Raw genomic sequence first — 19,943 nt, 5'->3', positions numbered from 1 at the left:
CCGCGCGCCCCGCCCCCGGCCCCGCCCGAGCCCGCGGCCTGCGCCGCCCCTCACCCTTGGTCGCGGTCTTTCTAGTCCCGCGACCTGTCCTGGGTCTGAGCCCTTACCTCGACCCCGCCCCCTCAGCGCGCACTTCTTTCCACACCCTGGATGGGGGTGACAGTGGCCGAGGACTGGGGCTTGGGAGGAGGAGGGGCTGGTCCAGGGAAGGTCCCGTGCCACCCGAGTGGTCCTTCTCCAGCCCCCATCCCAACACCTTCCTCAGCATCCTCGTCCTAACCTCGCCCCTCCCCAGTCTAGCCCGTTCCTTTTCCCGACAGCCCCTTTCTCGTTCTTGGGCCCCGCCCCCACCCGGCTCCATCCTCAGCCTGACCCTTTTCTTCTCTCCCTCATTTTCACCCCATCCCAGTCTCTCTCAATCCCGCCCTCCATCAGCCCAAACCTTAGTTTCTCCAGCCGCTCCCCTCCTTACTGCACTCCAGCAAGCCAGCGCTGTACCTTCGCTTGATCCTTTGGTCCTCTCCATCTTCTTGTCTTTATCTCCCCTCCCCCACCGTCGGCCTCTCCCACCAAGCTGCTCTCGCTCATTCACCCATTCATTCCCTCGTTCCCTCACTTAACATTCACTGAGACCTCCTCTGTGCAGGCCCCATGCTCCAGACACAGAGTCAGATTCTATCCTGCCTTGGGCAGCTTCATGGGCTGGAGGGGGAAAGGCCCTGAGGGTGAGACCCAGGGATGAACTCAGGGTTACAAGGGCGTGGAGGAGGGAGAAGCTAGAGCCCAGTCTGGTGAATCCCCACCTGGCAGCTGGTTAATTTATACATCAGATTTTACCCAGCCCCTGTTGTGTGACTGGGTTGGCACTGGGCATTGGGGACTCAGAGAAGAATCAGGCACAATCCTATCTGAAGAGCACCAACTCTGTGCCCAGCGCTGTGCTGGGCATGCTGGGGTCTCAGCCTAAAGTCCTGCCTCTGGGGAGGTCACCAGATAGTGGCATCTCCGAGTCCTCAAGGTTGTGATGAAGGGAAGCTCAGGCAGAGTTATGGAGCATGGGATGGGAGAACCTCACAGGATGGAGAGAATACAGAAGAGATAGATGCCTGACACAGCCTGAAGGGTCAGGGAGAACTTCCTGGAGATGGCACTTGTGAGTTGAGACCTGAGGGGTGGGGAGGAGTGAACCTAGTGAAAGGGTAGGGATGAGTGTTCCAGGCTGAGGGAATAGTCTTTCCAAAAGGTGTAGAAGGAAATGAGAAGAAGGTGCTTTTGCTGGACTCTTAGAAGTTCTAGAGCTCTGAGTGGGGTGGATGGGGAGAGATGGGACTGGACAGGTAAACAGAAACCAGCTCAGGGAAGTCTTCAATATCAGACCAAAGAATTCAGAATTTGTCTTGAAAACAACAGGAAACCATTGAAGGTCCAGGATCCATGGAGGAACAGGGCCAGATTTGTGTTTTGTGAAAATGATCCTGGCTCTTTTTGTGAAGAAGGTGGCAGGAGGGAAGGGGTTGGAAGCAGCAAGACTGATGAGATGGAAGCTGTCTTTGTCCAGACATTGGTAGGAGGTGACTATACTCTGCAGAGGGTACAAAAGGGTTTTAAACAGGGAGAGATGGGACCAGCATGCTCTCTCCTGTTGCCCACCTCACCCTTAGTCCCTGTTTCCTCCAGTTTCCTACCCTTACCACACACGAAGAAGCAAGGCCATCCTTGGCCCAGCCCTCACCTCCCCCTGACCTACCCTACTGCTCCATGCTCAAGGCAGTGTGTGGAGCAACCCGGGCCTCTAGGCCCAGGCTGGCAGATAACAATGCTCCTGTTGTCTCCTTGCTCCCATCTCTGGGGGCCTCTGATTCTTCTCTCTGCTCTACAGGCTCGCAGCACTGACAGCCTGGATGGCCCAGGGGAGGGCTCAGTGCAGCCTATACCCCCCGCTGGGGGGGCCAGTGTGAAGGGGAAGCCTGGGAAGAGGTGAGGGGTGAGGGAGGGAAAGGCTCAGCTTAGGAGGGGGAAGGCTCAAGGAGCTACTGGTGATGTGTCACCTGTCTCCCAGGCTCTCGGCTCCTCGAGGTCCCTTCCCGCGGCTGGCCGACTGTGCCCATTTCCACTACGAGAATGTAGACTTCGGCCACATTCAGGTATGGGGGCTTTGCACCCATGTGGGAAAGTGAGATCTTACCCAATCCTGAAACAGTATCAGCTGTGTTTTACCCCTGACTGGCTGTTCTACTCATCTAAGCAGTCAGTACTCCTAGCAGGAGTTCCATGGGCAGATGGAGAAAGCTGTTCATTTATTCATCCAATTGTTCTTTTATTTATTCAACAACTTTTTATTAGATATCTGCTCCGTGCCAGGGCCCTGTACTCTGACCAAGACATCACCAGGCCCTGTCCTTTGGGAGGCCCACGAGGGGGACACAGACCCATTCCTAGATAGTGCCAGCCTAAAGAGGTCAGGACTGGGACAAAAGCGAGGCCCTCACATGGGCCTTTGTTTTTCTTTGCAGCTCTTGCTCTCTCCAGAGCGTGAAGGTCCTAACCTCTCTGGAGAGAATGAGCTGGTGTTTGGGGTGCAGGTGACTTGTCAGGTGAGGCCTCCCCTGCCTCTCACCTAGCCTGAGGAACTGGCCATCATAGTCCTCAGCTCAGTGTAGTGGGACCACTGCTTCCTTCTGTCCCTCCTGCTCCCACAGGGCCGTTCCTGGCCAGTTCTCCGTAGTTATGATGACTTCCGTTCGCTGGATGCCCACCTCCACCGGTGCATATTTGACCGGAGGTTTTCCTGCCTCCCAGAGCTTCCTCCACCCCCAGAGGGTACCAGGGCTGCCCAGGTATCCTGCTTGTTGTCTCAGCCCCTGCCTCAGCCATCAGTGTGTCCTCATCATTGATGTATAAAACCATCAAGGCAGGGGGAGGGGGTTAGGTAAATATTTAAACACTGGCATGGCCTGAGTCCCAACCAATCAGAATGGAGAAGCCTTAGAAATGTAGCAAGGTTCAGGAGGCTTCCTTTAGTTTTAGGAACATGGGGAGGGCCAGGGGGTTCCAGGAAGAGTCAGCATGGTCATACCAACAGGGGCACTCAGGAGCTCAGCACAGTCTATTTACCAGTTGATATGACAATATTTCAGCACTTAACAGCTGAGCAGCACCCATGCATTCCGGTTGAAATTCAGCCCTGCCCAGGGACAAGCTAGGGCAGTGTGGGAGGGCAGTAGGTTCTCCCAGAGTCTGCTCACAGGAGCCCGCCGTGACAACCTGCCCCCAGATGCTGGTACCACTGCTGCTGCAGTACCTGGAGACCCTGTCAGGACTAGTGGACAGTAACCTCAACTGTGGACCTGTGCTCACCTGGATGGAGGTGGGCACTGGCAGAGGGATGTGGAGTTTGGAGTGAGAGAGGCATGTCTGAGGGGTGAGAACCAGCCTGGAAGTGTGTGTGGGCACAGGAAAGAAAGGAGCCAGAGTGGAGGAGGCATTGGTATTTTAGTGTCTGTGTGGGTGCATGCCTGTGAGAGAAAGTGTGTGTGTGTGTGTGTGTGTGTGTGTGTGTGTGTGTGTGTGTGTGTGTGTGTTTTAGCCAGTGTGGGGATGTGAGAATTTAAAGGTATATCAGTTAGAAATAACTGTAACTCACAGAACACTTGGCTAAACCAGAGGGTTTTTAGATGGCTAACGTGTGGTGTCTGCTATGGAGGGTGAAGGTGCAGGATTGTCTAGGGATGACTTGAGGGTGTGGGAGTCCTGAGACATGTCAAGGGAAAGAAGGGAGTTTGTTTTGGAAGGGGCAAGAATTTAGGTATTTCACCAATACACCTCTGAGGGGTGACAAATCCTCTTAGGTGGGGGACAGGTGGTGGCCTCATTGGGCACAGAGGAATCTTGTCTGCCTTTTTTTAATACCTCTGGCCTCTCCTTGCCACATCCTGACCCCATCTCAGCTGGACAATCACGGCCGGCGACTACTCCTCAGTGAGGAGGCCTCGCTCAATATCCCTGCAGTTGCTGCTGCCCATGTGGTCAAACGATATACAGCCCAGGCACCAGATGAGCTGTCCTTTGAGGTGAGGCTGTGGGGGAACAGACTCCAGCTGGGCTCCCCACTTCCCCTGCCTTTTCTGACCCCCTTCCTCCCACCTGCCCACTCCCAGGTAGGAGACATTGTCTCAGTGATCGACATGCCACCCACAGAGGATCGGAGCTGGTGGCGGGGCAAGCGAGGCTTCCAGGTGAGCCTGGCTTGTGGCGGACAGGGGGTCTAGGGCACCATGCCAATTAGGGTGGCCGAGCCACTGACCCTAACTCTTCCTCAGGTTGGTTTCTTCCCCAGTGAGTGTGTGGAACTCTTCACAGAGCGGCCAGGTCCAGGCCTAAAGGCGGGTAAGTGCCATGGAGAGAGTGGGAAGGTCCTCCTGCATCCTTTGCCTACCATCTATCCTTTCCACTCGTTGTTCACCCCACAGATGCTGATGGCTCCCCATGTGGCATCCCAGCTCCCCAGGGTATCTCTTCTCTGACCTCAGGTAATGGAAACAAGGGGTCAGGTGCCTGCCCCCCTGCCCCACCAGGCCTATGTCTGCCTGACCCTATGTGGCCTGCCTTTGCCCTTACAGCTGTGCCCCGGCCACGTGGGAAGCTGGCTGGCCTCCTCCGCACCTTCATGCGCTCCCGCCCTTCTCGGCAGCGGCTGAGGCAGCGGGGAATCCTGCGGCAGAGGGTGTTTGGCTGCGACCTCGGAGAACACCTCAGCAACTCAGGCCAGGACGGTAAGGCCTGGGCCTACCTGCCCACCCTCCCACCTAGGATGCGACCTTCCCAGCCCTAATCCTGCACTTTTTCCCAGTGCCCCAGGTGCTGCGCTGCTGCTCCGAGTTTATTGAGGCCCACGGGGTGGTAGATGGAATCTACCGGCTCTCAGGCGTGTCCTCCAACATACAGAGGCTGCGGTGAGGGCCTGCCACCAACCCTTCCTTCCACAGCATTTACTGAGCATCATCTCTATTCCAGTCCAATGCCGTGTGCTGGGGACACAATTTTCAGGAATCAGGAGAGCATAGAGCAGGGGTGGACCAAGGCTGAGATCAGAGAAGGCTTCCTTAAGGAGGTGACACCTCAGCTGAGGCCATGAAAGATGAGAGTAGAGTTAGCATTCTAAGCAGAGGGATCACCCTTCACTAAGCATCTGCAACGTGCCAAGCACTATTCTAGGCACTGGGGACACAGCAGTGAATGAGACAACCAGAAACCCCTGCCCTCATAGGGCTCACATTCTAGAAGGAGAGACAAACCAGGAAATGATAGTTTACTAGAAGGTGAGAAGTGCTATGGAGAAAAACAGATTGGGGTAAGGAGGATCATAACAATAAACCAGAAAGGAGTATTGCCATTTTAAATAGCATGGGCAGAGAGGCCCCTTGGGGGAGAGCTCTGGAGGAGGTAAGGGAGCAGGCCATGCAATATCCCGTGGAAATTGTTCACAGTAGAGGAAGCATCCAGTGCACAGGGGAAAGCAGGAGGGCAGCATGTGCAGGGTCTTTTTGTGAGGATTTGGCTTTTACTGTGAGTGAGGGGGAACCCCAGGAGGATTCTGAGCCAAGGAGGGTCAACTTTTATAACAGTCTACAGGTGGGAGGAATGAGGCAGGAGCAAGGGGCTGACAGGAGGCCGTGAGGTGAGGGTACAGAGCTTGGGGGAGCAGTGAGACAAGGCACAAGGTCTTGGTGGGTAGGAGCTTTTACCTGCAAGCAGGGGAGTGCTGAGATTTTTATCTGCATTTTCCAGTGACCTCTTAAAGCCAGGAGAATGACACAACTTCACGGTGGGAGTGTGGTCACACTCTGGAGTCAGACAGCCTTGGGTAGTTACAGGCAGAGGCATCTCCCACCTGAGCCTCAGTGTCTTCCTCTGTAAAGTGGGGCACCCTTGTCTTTGGCACACCAGGTTGTTGGGGAATTCAGTAAGGTTCTGTCTCTGAAGAGCCTAGCACAGGACCTGGGGAAGAGGGTTACATCCATCTGTGGGCACTTGGGGGTGGGGGGAAGGGGGACTTGGCCAGGTGAGCCAGCTCTGACCTGAACCTTCCTCCTCCTTGACATGGTGGGCTCAGGCATGAGTTTGACAGCGAGAGGATCCCTGAATTGTCTGGCCCCGCCTTCCTGCAGGACATCCACAGCGTGTCCTCCCTCTGCAAGCTCTACTTCCGAGAGCTGCCGAACCCCTTGCTCACCTACCAGCTCTATGGGAAGTTCAGTGTAAGTCAAGAAGTTGGCAAGGATGGAAGGTGCTGGGGTGCATCTGGCCCAGCACCCATCATGCCTGTTCACAATCTCAGGAGGCCATGTCAGTGCCTGGGGAGGAGGAACGCCTGGTACGGGTCCATGATGTCATCCAGCAGCTGCCCCCTCCACATTACAGGTAAACCAGGAGAGAAAAGGAAGGGCTGTGGTGGGGTTCCTAGGTAAATTAGGCTCAGGTGTCCCCCTCTGTTCCCACCCCCAGAACCCTGGAGTACCTGCTGAGGCACTTGGCCCGCATGGCAAGACACAGTGCCAACACCAGCATGCATGCCCGCAACCTGGCCATTGTCTGGGCACCCAACCTTCTACGGTAAGCTGGACGCTCACCTCAGCTCCTCAGCTCCCTCCCACAGGGTGGGCCTCAAGTCTCACCCCACAACACCTCAGGAACTCACCCAACTTTTGTTCTCTTGTTCTTTCATCTAATACATACTTATCAAGTATCTCCCATGTACCAGACCCTGTTCTCAGCACTGGGGACATAGTAGTGAGCAAGGCCCTGTCCTCCTGGGGCTCACGTTCTCATGCAGGAAATGGACAATGAACCATCAACAAGAAAAATACAGACTAATGTGTGATGGTGATGAGCACCAAGGAAGAAGATATGAAGTAGGGAAGGGAGGTGTGCAGGGACTTGGCAGTTTGCAGTTTTTAGGTAAAGGGCAGCGAAGGCTTCAGTAAGTCTTTCTGTGGCCACCAGCAGAGTAAGCCCTGAAGGATTTCATGGTGACCAATATAGGCAAGATCTCTGTCCTGGAGGAGTTCACATTCTTCTGAAGAAATAGGTAGTAAATAAGTAAAATACATAGTATGTAAGATGGTGGGCATAAGAAGTATGGGGAAAAATAAATAGAAAAGCAAGACCAGGAGTACAGAGAAGACTTACAGTTTTAAATAAGGTGGGTGGGGAAGACTCCATTGAAAAGATAACATTTCAGTCAAGACCTGCAGGGGGTGAGGGAAGGACCCATGTGCTCATCTGGGGAGGAGCAAACCAGGCACAGGGAGCAAACCAGGCAAGTGCAAAATTCTGGGGCTGGGATGGTGCCTGGGGTGTTGGAGGAACAGCAGGGAGGCCACTGTGGCTGGAGCTGAGTGAGGGATGGAGGAAGGAGCTGAAGGGGAGGATATGATGAGATCAGAGAGGTGAGGGAGGATCAGACAGAGGGAGGACTTACGGGTCATGAGTCATGATGAGGACTTTGACTCTTACCTGGAGTGAGGTGTAGCCAGGGCAGAGCTCTGAGCCAGGAAGGCCCTGACCTGACTCAGGTGTTCACAGGATCCCTCTGGCTTCAGGTGGGAGCAGACTGGGGAAAGGAATGGGAACAGGAGACCAGGGAGGAGGCTGCTGGGATGTCCAGGTTAGTGGGGGTGGAGGCTGAACCAGAGTGAGATCAGTGGAGGCGGTCAAAAAGTTAGATTCTGGATAGATTTTGTAAGTGGGGCCAATGGTTTGTGACAGATTGGATGTGGACATGAGGGAAAGAGAGGGGTCAAGGACAACCCCGAGGTGTTTGGCCTGAGCTAGTAGAACTGTATTGACTGAGATAGGAAAGGTAGAGAGGTTTTGGGAAAGGTTGAGAAGCCAGTTCTAGACATGATCCATTTGAGGAGGTCAGAGGTGTTGAATAGCAGTCATTTCTTCTACTGGCTCCCGACATTGCCTAGCCAGAACCTGCCAGCCAGGCTTAAGGCACCTGGCCTCCCTTCCCCTCCTCCCATCCAGGTCCATGGAGCTGGAGTCAGTAGGGCTGGGTGGGGCGGCAGCTTTCCGGGAGGTACGGGTGCAGTCGGTGGTGGTGGAATTCCTGCTCACCCATGTGGACGTCCTATTCAGCGACACCTTCACCTCTGCTGGCCTTGATCCTGCAGGTATGCCCATCCCGCCCCCTGATGTCCAGGCTACTGCCCCCTCATTGTCAGGGCTGCAGTGGGAGGGCAGGTGGGCTCCCAGCCCTATCCCTACCCCACTGAAGGTGGACCTCCCTCCTGGCTTCTTGAGGACCCCGCCCCGGCCTATCCCTCCCCGCGCCCCCCCACTCCTTCTCATTTCAGCTCCTACGCTCAAGATCCCCACTTGTTGGCCCGGACGCCGTTCTTCCTTCACCCCTTGTAGCTACTGGGGGCCCTTGGGGCCATTGGTCCACCTGGGAGGAGGTGGGAGGTCCCCAGACTTGACCCCACCCCGGCCCTGCCCAGACTCCCTGCCCTGCCCCGGACCCCAGCCCAGTCAGGATTCAGCACGTCGGAGGGCCCTCTGGCCCGAGGTAACTGAAGCCAGAGCCTCTGCCCTCGCTGGCTGCTGGGAGCTGCCTCCTCATCAGCTCATTCTGCCTCACCCCTCCTCCTCACCTGCCTGCTGCCCACCCATTCCTGCCTGATCCACCCTGGCCCCCTGCCTTGCCAGCCCGGGTGGGCATGCTGTGGGGCCGGGGCTTGGGCTGTGGCGCTTGGCTTTGGCTGTGGCCTTAGGTGGCCCCAGAGCTGATAGCTGCCCCTCTCTGAACTCTTCAGGCCGCTGCCTCCTCCCCAGGCCCAAATCCCTTGCTGGCAGCAGCCCTTCCACTCGCCTGCTGACATTGGAGGAAGCCCAGGCTCGCACCCAGGGCCGGCTGGGGACACCCACTGAGCCTACAACTCCCAAGGCCCCAGCCTCACCTGTGAAAAGGTGAGTGGGATGCTGGGGGAGGGGAAGGGATAGCCTGGAGGCCCTGGTTCCTCAGACTTCCTCCTATTTCTCACCTACATCTCAGGAGAAAAGGGGAGAGAGGGGAGAAGCAGCGGAAGCCAGGGGGTAGCAGCTGGAAGACATTCTTTGCACTGGGCCGGGGCCCCAGTGTCCCCCGAAAGAAGCCCTTGCCCTGGCTGGGGGGCACCCGCGCCACACCACAGCCTTCAGGTCAGAGATCGTGTAGTTGGCATGGTTGGGGTGTGTGGTCTGTGGAGTGCCCTCCTACCTCTCCTATGGCTCCTTCCTCTCCTTGCAGGCAGCCGACCTGACACAGTCACACTGAGATCTGCCAAGAGTGAGGAATCTCTATCATCACAAGCCAGTGGGGCTGGTGAGTACAGGGAGGCCCCTACCTGTACCCAAGTGGAGCTGGGAGAAACTGGGGCCCTGGTTTGGCCTGCAAATATTGTACTTCAAATTTGGGGGTCCTGGTGTTTTAAAAGCTTTTAGTCTGGGCTTTAGGTACAGTGGGTTGGATAAAGTATCACCTTTGGTCCATTACACACTATTCATTGGCCCATGCTGGGCCCTTAAAACAGTCTTATTTATTCATTCCTTTTGAAAAAAAGTTTTAAATAATATCATGAACCCCCAAGCCCATTAGCCAGAAATAGAAGAGCCCCAGCATCTTACCTGTTAGTTCCTCCTCTCTTCCACCTGCTGCCTCCCCACCAGAGGCATCCTCTTAATTTGAAAGTCATCATTCGCTTTTTAGGTTTTATCATATACAGGTGCATGTGTAAATAACATTGCTCAGTTGTAGTCACTTTGTTTTGGCAGCTGACCAGTATGGGGATTCAAACCCTTGACCTTGGTGCACTAACACCACGCTCTAACCAACTGAACTAACCAGCCAGCCTTATAGTTGTTTTTGAAACTTTATTTAGGGCCAACCCGTGGCTCACTCGGGAGAGTGCGGTGCTGATAATACCAAGGCCACGGGTTCAGATCCCATATAGGGATGGCCGGTTAGCTCACTAGGTGAGCGTGGTGCTGACAACACCAAGTCAAGGGGTTAAGATCCCCTTAACGGTCATCTTTAAAAAAAAAAAAAAAGACACTTTATTTAAAGGGTATCATAAGAATGGGGGTATTATGCTGTGTGTGCAACTTGACTTTTTTACTCACCACTACATTACAAACTACCATTTATGTTGCTGAGTGCAGCTCAGGCTTATTCCTTTCCATTGCTTTGTAGTATTCTGTGTGTGGATATCCCGTAGTGAGTTGCTTAACTATCTTATTCCTGATAGATTTGGGTGGTCTTATGAGCAATTCCTGCCATATCCACACTCCTGAGAGATTGCTCCACCACATACCCAGGAGTGGAGGTACTATTCTATAGGGGATGCACACATTCAACTGTAAAGGACAAGGCCCAATTATTTTCTAGAAGTGGTGGTCCTATCTGTACTCCTAGCAGCCGTGTTTGAGATCCTGTTGGTCTCATGCTCAGAGCCCATGGGGTTGCCAGACCATTCTTGCTTTGTATCTGAAATGGTTCTCTTCACGGTTTTGCCTTATCACCCGTGATTCATAGCTATTGTGCCCTTTCCAGGCAAGTGCCTCTTCGTGTTATTTCCCCAACCTTCTGTTGAGCTGTGTGCCCTGTCCTTACTGATGTAAGGTTCTGACCCTTGATCTCTAACTGTCCTCATCCCCACACTTCTAGGCCTCCAGAGACTGCACAGGCTACGGCGACCCCACTCCAGTAGTGATGCTTTCCCTGTGGGTCCGGCACCTGCTGGCTCCTGTGAGAGCCTGTCCTCCTCCTCCTCCTCTTCATCCTCCTCTTCATCCTCCTCATCCTCATCTTCTGAGTCCTCAGCAGCTGGGCTGGGGGCACTCTCTGGGTCCCCCTCGCACCGCACTTCAGCCTGGCTAGATGATGGTGATGAGCTGGACTTCAGCCCTCCCCGCTGCCTGGAGGGACTCCGGGGCCTCGACTTTGATCCCCTAACCTTTCGCTGCAGCAGCCCCACCCCAGGGGACCCTGCGCCTCCTGCCAGCCCAGCTCCCCCGGCCCCTGCCTCTGCCTTTCCACCCAGGGTAACCCCCCAGGCCCTCTCGCCCCATGGGCCCACCAGCCCTGCTTCACCTACTGCCCTGGACATCTCAGAGCCCCTGGCTGTATCAGTGCCACCCGCTGTCCTAGAACTGCTGGGGGCTGGGGGAACACCTGCCTCAGTCTCCCCAACACCAGCTCTCAGCCCCGGCCCAGGCCTGCGCCCCCATCTCATCCCCCTGCTGCTTCGTGGAGCCGAGGCCCAACTGAGTGACACCTGCCAACAGGAAATCTGCAGCAAACTGGCACTGCCTGGCCCCCGGGGAGCCCAGAGCCAGCATGGTGAGTCCTGCTCAGCCCACCCCACACTTCCACAGACCCCAAGGCTGCCCATGACCCAGCTGACTCCGTTTCTCATTCCTTTCTTTGTAGGTCCTAGGATGGATTCACCATTGCCTCCACCACCTCTGTCCCTCCTGCGCCCTGGGGGGGCCCCACCCCCACCCCCTAAGAACCCAGCACGCCTCATGGCCCTGGCCTTGGCTGAGCGGGCTCAGCAGGTGGCCGAACAGCAGAGCCAGCAGGAGCATGGGGGCACCCCACCTGCTCCCCACTCCCCTTTCCGCCACTCACTATCTCTGGAAGTAGGCAGGGAACCCCTGGGGACCACAGGGAGTGGGCCACCCCCCCACTCCCTAGCCCACCCAGGTGCCTGGGCCCCAGGACCTCCACCCTACGTACCAAGGCAACAAAGTGATGGGAACCTGGTGAGGAGCCAGCAGCCCATGGGGACATCAAGGAGGGGACTCAGAGGCTCTGCCCAGGTCAGTGCCCAGATCAGGGCAGGTGGGGGTTGCCGAGATGCACCAGAGACAGCAGCCCAGTCCCCATGTTCTGTCCCCTCACAAGTTCCTACCCCTGGCTTCTTCTCCCCAGCCCCCCGAGAGTGCCTGCCACCCTTCCTCGGGGTCCCCAAACCAGGCCTGTATCCCACGGGTCCTCCATCCCTCCAGCCCAGCTCCCCAGCTTCGGTCTGGAGGAGCTCCCTGGGGCCCCCTGCACCCCTCGACAGGGGAGAGAACCTATACTATGAGATTGGGGCGGGTGAAGGGTCCCCTTACTCGGGACCCACGCGGTCTTGGAGTCCCTTTCGCTCCATGCCCCCCAATAGGCTCAATGCTTCATACGGCATGCTTGGCCAATCACCACCACTCCACAGGTCTCCCAACTTCCTGCTCAGCTACCCACCCCCCTCTCCTTGCTTTCCCCCTGACCACCTTGGCTACTCAGCTCCCCAGCACCCTGCCCGGCGCCCCACCCGACCTGAGCCCCTCTATGTCAACCTAGCCCTAGGGCCCAGGGGTCCCTCACCCAGCTCTTCCTGCTCCTCTTCCCCTCCTACCCACCCCCGAAGCCGTTCAGATCCTGGCCCCCCAGCCCCCCGCCTCCCTCAGAAACAGCGGGCACCCTGGGGCCCCCGCACCCCTCATAGGGTGCCTGGGCCCTGGGGCCCTCCTGAACCTCTCCTGCTCTACAGGGCAGCCCCGCCAGCCTATGGGAGGGGGGGTGACCTCCACCGAGGATCCTTGTACAGAAATGGGGGACAAAGAAGGGAGGGGGCTGGTCCCCCACCCCCTTACCCCACTCCTAGCTGGTCCCTCCACTCCGAGGGTCAGACCCGAAGCTACTGCTGAGCTACAGCTGGAAGGGACCTTTCTCCCTTCCCTTTGCCCTTACTGTATTTTGGCCCAACCCAATCCTTTGTTTTGTATTTTCTTGAGCTCCTGACCCTTACCCCAGGTTTCTAACCTTGTAACTTTCTGATGTGGGTCCCTAACCTATAATCATAGCTTCCCTACCCTGGGCTGAAGGTATACCCATCCTCCATCCTGGGGGCCCTCGCACAATTCTGAGAGAGGGCTAGGCTGACACCCTGTCCTCCCTCACCCTCCAGGAGCCCCCAGCATGTCCTGACCTGAGCAGAGGGGGTAGGGGGGACAGTCCTGCCCATCTCTCCCCACTAAACCGTCTGACAAAATTAACGAATAAAAATGGTGAAAATGTGGCTGTTGGTATCATGCTGGGGCCAGACCCAGTGAATGGAGAAACAGAGACAGATGGGTTGCTTTATCATTTTATTTCCTTTGGGGCAGGCACTGAGTAGGGAGTCACTCCTGGAAGGCTCTGAGGGGCAATATCTATATAGAGGGGACCGTGGGCACCCTAGGAATCTGTGTCAGGAATGAGGCTGAGGCAGGGCTTGTCTCTGAGTTGGTATCCACTTTGCAGCTCTGCTATGATCTCCTCCAGCATATCCATCCTGAAGAATAGTGGGGTAGGGGTAGACCTAGGGTCACCTAAGAGATGAGGAAGGGGCCAGGGTTCCCCCTCTAGGGCACCATTTCTCACTTCTGCAGGCTAGAGAAGAGACTTCCTCCAATCAGCTCCTGGGTGCCTGCAGGAGAAAAAGTTTGGAGCTGCCATCCAGTGGCCACCAGAGCTCAAGTGGGACTGGGAGGGTGGGATGGGGCACAGGATGGGCTCAGGGTCCTCTGCTTTGCCTGCCCTCTTGGCCTTCCCTGCCAGCAGCCTCCCAGGGTGTGGGAAGCCTCCTCGTGGGTCACCAGGCAGAGGGTGGGCTCACAGGGCTGCGGTCTAGCAGGGTAGCCCTGTGTGTGCCACAGCAGCCCTGCAGGGCTTGGATCTTGGCTGAGAACGTCCTCTCAAACTGCTCCAGAGCTCTGGGTCCCCAGCAGGTAGGCTGAGTCCTGAGGGAAGCGGGGTTGGTTAGGGGTTATAGATCAGTGAAGGGACAGTTGGGAGTTCCTAGGTGTCCCTGGTCAGAGGACAGGCAGGCAGGGGAACTTGGAGTTGGTGACTACTGGGGGATGGGGGTCACAGGGTAGTGATGGGATGATCTCACAGGGATCTGGAGGTATCCATACTGTTGAGCTGGGCTCTAGGTAGCAGTGCAGTCTACCTCTGGCTGTGAGGCTATGGCTGGGACCGGGGCTGCTGCCCGAGTTCCAGGCTGTGCCCCTCTGGGCCCTGCTGTGGCCTGTGACCTCAGAAGTCTCCAGGACCTGCAGAGAAAAAAGGCAGAGAGTTGGCATGGGTTTCCCAGATGCCCCACAGCCCCCTTGGTCCCCCATATCCCTGCCCTGTTTCCTACCTGGGATGAAACAGAGCCTGGGGGCATCACAAGGGGTATAGATCTGGGTGTGGTCTTGGCTCTGGGAGCCACCTCATAGTACAGTTTCTCTGGAGGACAGACCAGTTGGTTGAAATGGGGGTACAAACTGAGCTGTGCCCAGTGCCCACCATCACTCCCTCCGTGCCCTCTAACCTGGTAGGGAACCCTGGGGTACAGGGGACAGTGTGGCCCACTCCATTGGGGAGCTCATCTGAGCTGAGTCCTGTGGAAAGGAGGCTGAGTGCGAGGACATGGGCCCTGACTCGGGTTACATGGCTACCACTCACTCCCCGCCGACCTGTCCTGTACTTGGGCCATGGCCTCCCACAACAGGTATCAAGTGCTCTGCAGGCTGTCCCTATGGTCAGCAAGCCCTAAGCCCAGCCAAACCCAAACAAGGGCCTGGTAGGGGGCTGGCACCAGGGGGCCCAGGGCCAGACTCTCACCTGCCTCCAGCTTAGCCTTTACCTCAGACCCCTCTCTCCCAGCCCAAGGCAGCTTTCCTGCGAGGACGCACAATTAGGGAACCCAAACAGGTGGGATGCCTCAGTGGGGCAAGATGTAGCATCACTCACTGTCCAGTGAAGACCTCATGGGCCAGGATGCAAAAGCTGTAGAGGTCTGAGGTGGCAGCGGCATGTCACTGCAAATCGGCTCAAGTGGCAGCCATGGGTACAGTTTGGGAGGCGGGGGCAGCCCTGGGTCTGGGCCTCCACAGGGGTAGCTATGCTGTAGCCTGTGGAACCCAAGAGGCCTGGTGAGTCAGTGGCTGCTGGACAGGGACGTGGAGGCAGGGAGGTGGGGCAGGTACTCACCTGGGCCACAGACAGCATTGGTGCAGTGGGCGCCCGTGCTTCAGGTTGCCCACCTTAGCCAGGCCTGGCCACACCAGCCACACAGCATGGGAGCTGAGGCCACCGTGAGCATGCCAGCCTGCCTGCAAGAACAGCAGGGCCTCTAGCACCTGCAGCAGCAAGTGCCAGGCAGCAGGCCTAGCATACTTCAGGGCCTTTTCTTACTTGGTCTCCGTGGGTGCAGCACCACATGCAGGGAGTCTAGCCACACAGGCTCAAAGAGTAGGCACAGCCCCGACAGATCTGCCACAGGGCTCAGGGCCATCAGCAGCAATAGGTTGGGGAGGTGCATGGTGCTGGCAGGAAGAGAGCAGGCCGCTCACGAGAAGGGCCCAACCCACAGAGGGTAGGGGCTGCTCCTGGGCACAGACCACCCACCACGTGCCAGGGACAGATGATCTGCACCAGCCACCGGACAGAGGAAAAACTGAGACCCCAAGCCACACAGCCCAGCAGTGGTAAAGCCAGCATCCAGTTCATATCCCATGGTACCCCTGCCCTCACCCACCTCTTCTCTGGGACCCACAGGACACAACACACAGAACTGGGTACCCACTTCCAGTGGGGGTATCCCTCCAGCAGAGGGGCTCCATGCAAGGTGCTGGCCCAGAAGTGAAGACGCTAACTATGGCTATTGCCATAATCCCTGACCTTCTGTTTACAGAAGTCGGCAAGGCAGGCAGAAGACTGGTCTATGGGACCAGGCTGGGCTGGGGAGAAGCCGGGCTAGGGTTACCTGCAGTGCCGAAGGTCAGCCAACAGCACATCAGGCTGGGTTTTAGGGGCCTTTAGCTGCCACATGGTCACATGGTGCCCCCTCCACAGGAGGCTGGAGAATGGGGAGAGGAGAGAGTGCAGGTCTGAGACCAGGGGGGCTTCCTTGGGAGGGGAGCAGGAGAGCTAGACTGGACAGCCAGGCAGGGGGCTCTGCAAGGTCATGGGAGGGGGCTCTCGCTTGGCCATGAGGGTGTGGGAGCTGCTCTCGTAGGTGCGGTCAGGCTCGCCCTGGGCTGGCTGTAGCTCCTTGGGGTCTGCAAGGGTTATGCCTGTTACCAGCCCCAGTGGCCACAGGCTGCTCAGCTGGGGATGGGGAGTAGGACCATGAGGCATGAAGAGGACAGGGGTGGTTCCCGCTCCCCCAACCTCTCCTGCTTACCTGGCTGAACCTCAAGGCCGGGATTTGGGGGGATCTCCTGATCTGCTTCAGTGCCCTGGGATAAAGGGCAGGCTGAGGATAAGTATGGGGTAGCTAGGTGTGGTGCATGGGAGGGCCTCAGGGGGTGGACAGTTACCTGTCTGCCTGCACCAGCCGAGGTGAGGACAGGGAGCCACACAGGCTGCACCTAGATCTGGCCTGCAACTGACTCTGAGATGCAGTAGGTGCCAACTCACCACCATGCACTAATGCTGGTGTGGCAGAGCTGTAACACTCCAGCACCTGGATAGGGGCATGTGGGATGAGGCTGGGTGGGGTGCTGGCCCTGATGCCCCCACCCCAACCTGGGCCTCTGTTCACCTCCCAGCTCTCCTTGGCACCACCCTGCTCAGCCTAGTTTCGAGGTGTGCGACCCTGCTGGTCATGCAGACACAGGTCACCCCCCACCTGCAGCAGGTGCAGCATCACCAAGCTGCAGCCTGAAAACACACCTGCATGCACTGGTGTGCTGCCATCAAAGCAGCGGCTATGACAGAAAAATGAGGGTGGGAATGGATTAGAAAAGGGACAGAACAGGGACAAAAAGTGGCAGGATGAAGGCATTGGGGAATGGGAAGGGTCACTGTAAATATGAGAGGTGGATATCAGGATGAGTGGACACAATGGGATCTTTGAGAGGATGAGAGGGTACCACTGTGAGCATACGAAGCACCAGGAGAATGGAATTGGGGGAAGAGAGGACAAGGAGGGTCTTCAGGGGATGGAAGAGGAACATGAGGGAGAGAGGGCTCTAGAGAAGAGAGCCCTGGCTTTCAGGCTCTCTGGGGCTCAGACTTAGGGCCCTGGGAATGTGGGAGCATCATCACTTGTCCATTCACTGGTTGGTGTTGGCACCAAAGGCCAGCAGGAACGGCACGGCAGAGCTGTGGCCCAGCAGCACCACAAGGAAGAACCCTGTCTGCCCGGCAGAATTCTCACCATCTACCTGGAAAACTGAGGGACAGCGAGGCTTAGGACTGTACCTGCCCCATGCTCCTGGGGTAGAGGTCCTGGGGACCACTAGGCAAACACTCTTGCCAATTTCTCCTTGACTGGGTGACCCTTGACCCTAGGTACTATCTCTGTGTCCTGGGACCCCCGCCCTCCAGCTACTGAGGATTCTGCCTCAGAATCCATTGCAATACAGTGCTCCAGAAATCACCATTAAGTCCACAGAGTTGGAACAAGGGGTGACATCTACATGCCACGCAAATATCCCATTACCCCATCCCAGAGGTGTCAAAAATCACACAAAGGTCCTCAAGGGCCAGGAGGAAGTGGACTTCATGGGGACTTCAGCTTATAGGAGCCTCGAGCATTGTCTGATGCAGGCAACCTCCACCCAGCTCTAACTCAGCGTTGTACAAACTCATTCAGGTCTCATGTGGCCAGCATCCAATTCTTCAAGATAAGCAAACTCTCTGAATCTTATCAAGAAATTGCTCAAATTTTTTTTCTTTTCTTTTCTTTTTTTTTAATGCTTACCAGTACAGGGATTGAACCCTGGACCTTGGTGGTACCAGCGGCCTCAAATTTATTTATTATTATTATTTTTTTTTTTAAAAAAGATGACTGGTAAGGGGATCCTAACCCTTGACTTAGTGTTGTCAGCACCACACTCTCCCAAGTGAGCCACAGGCCGGCCCCTCAAATTTGTTTTTGAACACTGCATTTAAGGGCTAAATCTGCACTCCCACTACATGCCTGTGCCAATCCCCTCCCCACCATCATCCTGCTCAGATCTCCCCTCCCAACCACTCACCCTCCGCTCCAAGCCCTGTATCTCCGCACCCATCATTCCTGAGTTCCTCTTCCTCCAGGCCCTACTCCAGGAAGGGCAAATGCATGGCATTCTTGCACACCTATGTCTTTTGCAGATATGGTTAATCAGTTATGCTCTTAGTCCAAGCTAGCTTAGTCACTGCCAAAAAATTCCCCCAAATGTTATTCTTCAGAAACCTCTGACTACCACACTCACCGCATCACATTTTACTCAGTAGCCTACCATCTTTTGCAATGGAATCTAACTGCTTTTCTGCACTCATTTTGTCCTACAGAGGCATCTTAAAACACAAAGCATTTCAAGGACTAGATAATCTCATACACCCATCATTCCTGAGTTCCTCTTCCTCCAGGCCCTACTCCAGGAAGGGCAAATGCATGGCAATCTTGCACACCTATGTCTTTTGCAGATATGGTTAATCAGTTATGCTCTTAGTCCAACCTAGCTTAGTCTCTGCCAAAAAATTCCCCCAAATGTTATTCTTCAGAAACCTCTGACTACCACACTCACCGCATCACATTTTACTCAGTAGCCTACCTTCTTTTGCAATGGAATCTAACTGCTTTTCTGCACTCATTTTGTCCTACAGAGGCATCTTAAAACACAAAGCATTTCAAGGACTAGATAATTTCATATAAGTTGTTCCAAAAAATAATAATAGTGTAAAAAGAGGGCAAGGCTCATTTTCTGAGGCTAGTGTGACCTTAATTCCAAAACCAGATGAGAGTGTCCAGAACCAGTAAATAAAATTATATATCAATTCCACTTATGATCATATATGCAAAAAGCCTAAATAAAGTAAAATTGATTTGTCCCCAGAGAGCAAGGATGATTCAACATAAGAAAATCTATCAATGTAATAAAACATTCATGGATTAAAGGACAGAAATCACATGTATAATTCAGTAGATTTAAAAAAGCACTCGATAAAATTCAATACCTACTTATAATTAGGAAAAGACACTTTAGAAAACTTAGATGGGAACTCCCCTACTCGATATAAATTTTAAACCAAAAACCAATTGCAGGCATTATACTTAATGCGAAAACACAGACTTGTTCCCTTCAATATCAAGAACAAGGAAAGATGTCCACTGACAGCATGGTTTGGGAGTTCCAGCCAATATATTAAGACAAGAAAAAGAAATTACAGTTTAAATATTGAAGAGCCGAGATCAAACTATCACCATTTGCAGATAATAAAAAAATTAAAAGAATCAAAATTTCAACTATTAAGCAAGTTCAGAACTTGGCCAGATACACAATCAACTCACAAAAATCAATGAAATTGTTAATTTAATGTTAATTGCAAGGTTAACTTTCTGCTTACAGCTCCAGTGGTTTCCCATCACACACAGAGCAAAATTCTACAAAATCCACACTCCTTTTGAGGCCCTTTTATTGTCTGGACCTGCTGCCTCTTTATCCTCAGTCCTTTTCTTGAGTCCTGCTGCTACACATACATGACCAGCACATTTCGACCTGAGGGCATCTGTACAGGCTGTTCCATCTTCCGAGAGTCTCTTTCCCCAGCTTTTTGCATGATTGGCTCTTATAGTGTTGAATTCAAGTATCATCCCATCTGAAAAGCCAACCTGTCTGGTGTGTCTCATCCTCATTACTCTAATACTCTCCTACTAGATTTCATTACAGTGATCCAGATTTAAGTTCACCCTTAAATCCCTATCACGGACCACAGAGCCTGGCACATAGTAGGTGCCCCATCCACAATCGTTGACTGGCTAACTGGAGCTACACCCTCCATACTGCTCCTTGATCCTGCCCCCACAGGTGGTCCCAGCAACCGGGCCCTCACCTCTCCAAAGGAGCCTGATCAGGCTCCAGCCTGGGCACCCTCCCCACCCCCCACCCCCACC

The 19,943-nt window shown here is 55.0% G+C and overlaps 1 protein-coding gene, 1 long non-coding RNA gene and 1 pseudogene across 4 annotated transcripts; 1 reads left to right on the top strand and 2 right to left on the bottom strand.

Annotated features, from left to right (window-relative positions):
• The first annotated feature begins 1,816 nt into the window (after positions 1-1,816).
• ARHGAP33 (Rho GTPase activating protein 33) lies at positions 1,817-13,106 on the top strand. 3 transcript variants are annotated; one of them, XM_008575677.1, is made up of 22 exons: positions 1,817-1,977; positions 2,060-2,144; positions 2,514-2,594; positions 2,700-2,837; positions 3,275-3,367; positions 3,948-4,070; positions 4,158-4,235; positions 4,320-4,386; positions 4,470-4,529; positions 4,620-4,772; positions 4,850-4,952; positions 6,113-6,257; positions 6,338-6,420; positions 6,505-6,612; positions 8,032-8,177; positions 8,820-8,973; positions 9,059-9,204; positions 9,293-9,367; positions 10,290-10,367; positions 10,709-11,383; positions 11,474-11,865; positions 11,978-12,477. In XM_008575677.1, exons 1-22 carry the CDS (start codon positions 1,817-1,819, stop codon positions 12,386-12,388), a joined length of 3,555 nt encoding a protein of 1,184 aa, XP_008573899.1. In that variant the 3' UTR covers positions 12,389-12,477. The 3 variants fall into 3 exon arrangements, with proteins under 3 accessions (XP_008573899.1, XP_008573897.1, XP_008573898.1); XM_008575675.1 differs by having other exon boundaries at positions 11,474-13,106; XM_008575676.1 differs by lacking the exon at positions 10,290-10,367 and having other exon boundaries at positions 11,474-13,106.
• Positions 13,107-13,159: 53 nt separating this feature from the next.
• LOC103592818 lies at positions 13,160-13,948 on the bottom strand. The gene is made up of 2 exons (XR_550687.1): positions 13,451-13,948; positions 13,160-13,361 (listed from the first exon to the last, which is right to left on the bottom strand). It is a non-coding gene; the product is annotated as an uncharacterized LOC103592818 (long non-coding RNA).
• A 1,872-nt stretch (positions 13,949-15,820) lies between these two features.
• LOC103592830 lies at positions 15,821-17,225 on the bottom strand (annotated as a pseudogene).
• Between the last annotated feature and the right edge of the window lie 2,718 nt (positions 17,226-19,943).

Source organism: Galeopterus variegatus, unplaced genomic scaffold (assembly GCF_000696425.1).
Source record: "Galeopterus variegatus unplaced genomic scaffold, G_variegatus-3.0.2 Scaffold1222, whole genome shotgun sequence".
Lineage (NCBI taxonomy): Eukaryota > Metazoa > Chordata > Mammalia > Dermoptera > Cynocephalidae > Galeopterus > Galeopterus variegatus.
Note: the sequence above shows the minus strand (reverse complement) of the source record. Positions and strands in the feature narration are given on the sequence as shown.

Coding starts and splice junctions, on each gene's coding strand:
- ARHGAP33 (XM_008575675.1), top strand. CDS start 1,817: ATGCTCCTGTTGTCTCCTTGCTCCCATCTCTGGGGGCCTCTGATTCTT. Junction 6,258..6,337: donor AGCTCTATGGGAAGTTCAGT/GTAAGTCAAGAA, acceptor TCACAATCTCAG/GAGGCCATGTCAGTGCCTGG. Junction 6,421..6,504: donor CTGCCCCCTCCACATTACAG/GTAAACCAGGAG, acceptor TCCCACCCCCAG/AACCCTGGAGTACCTGCTGA.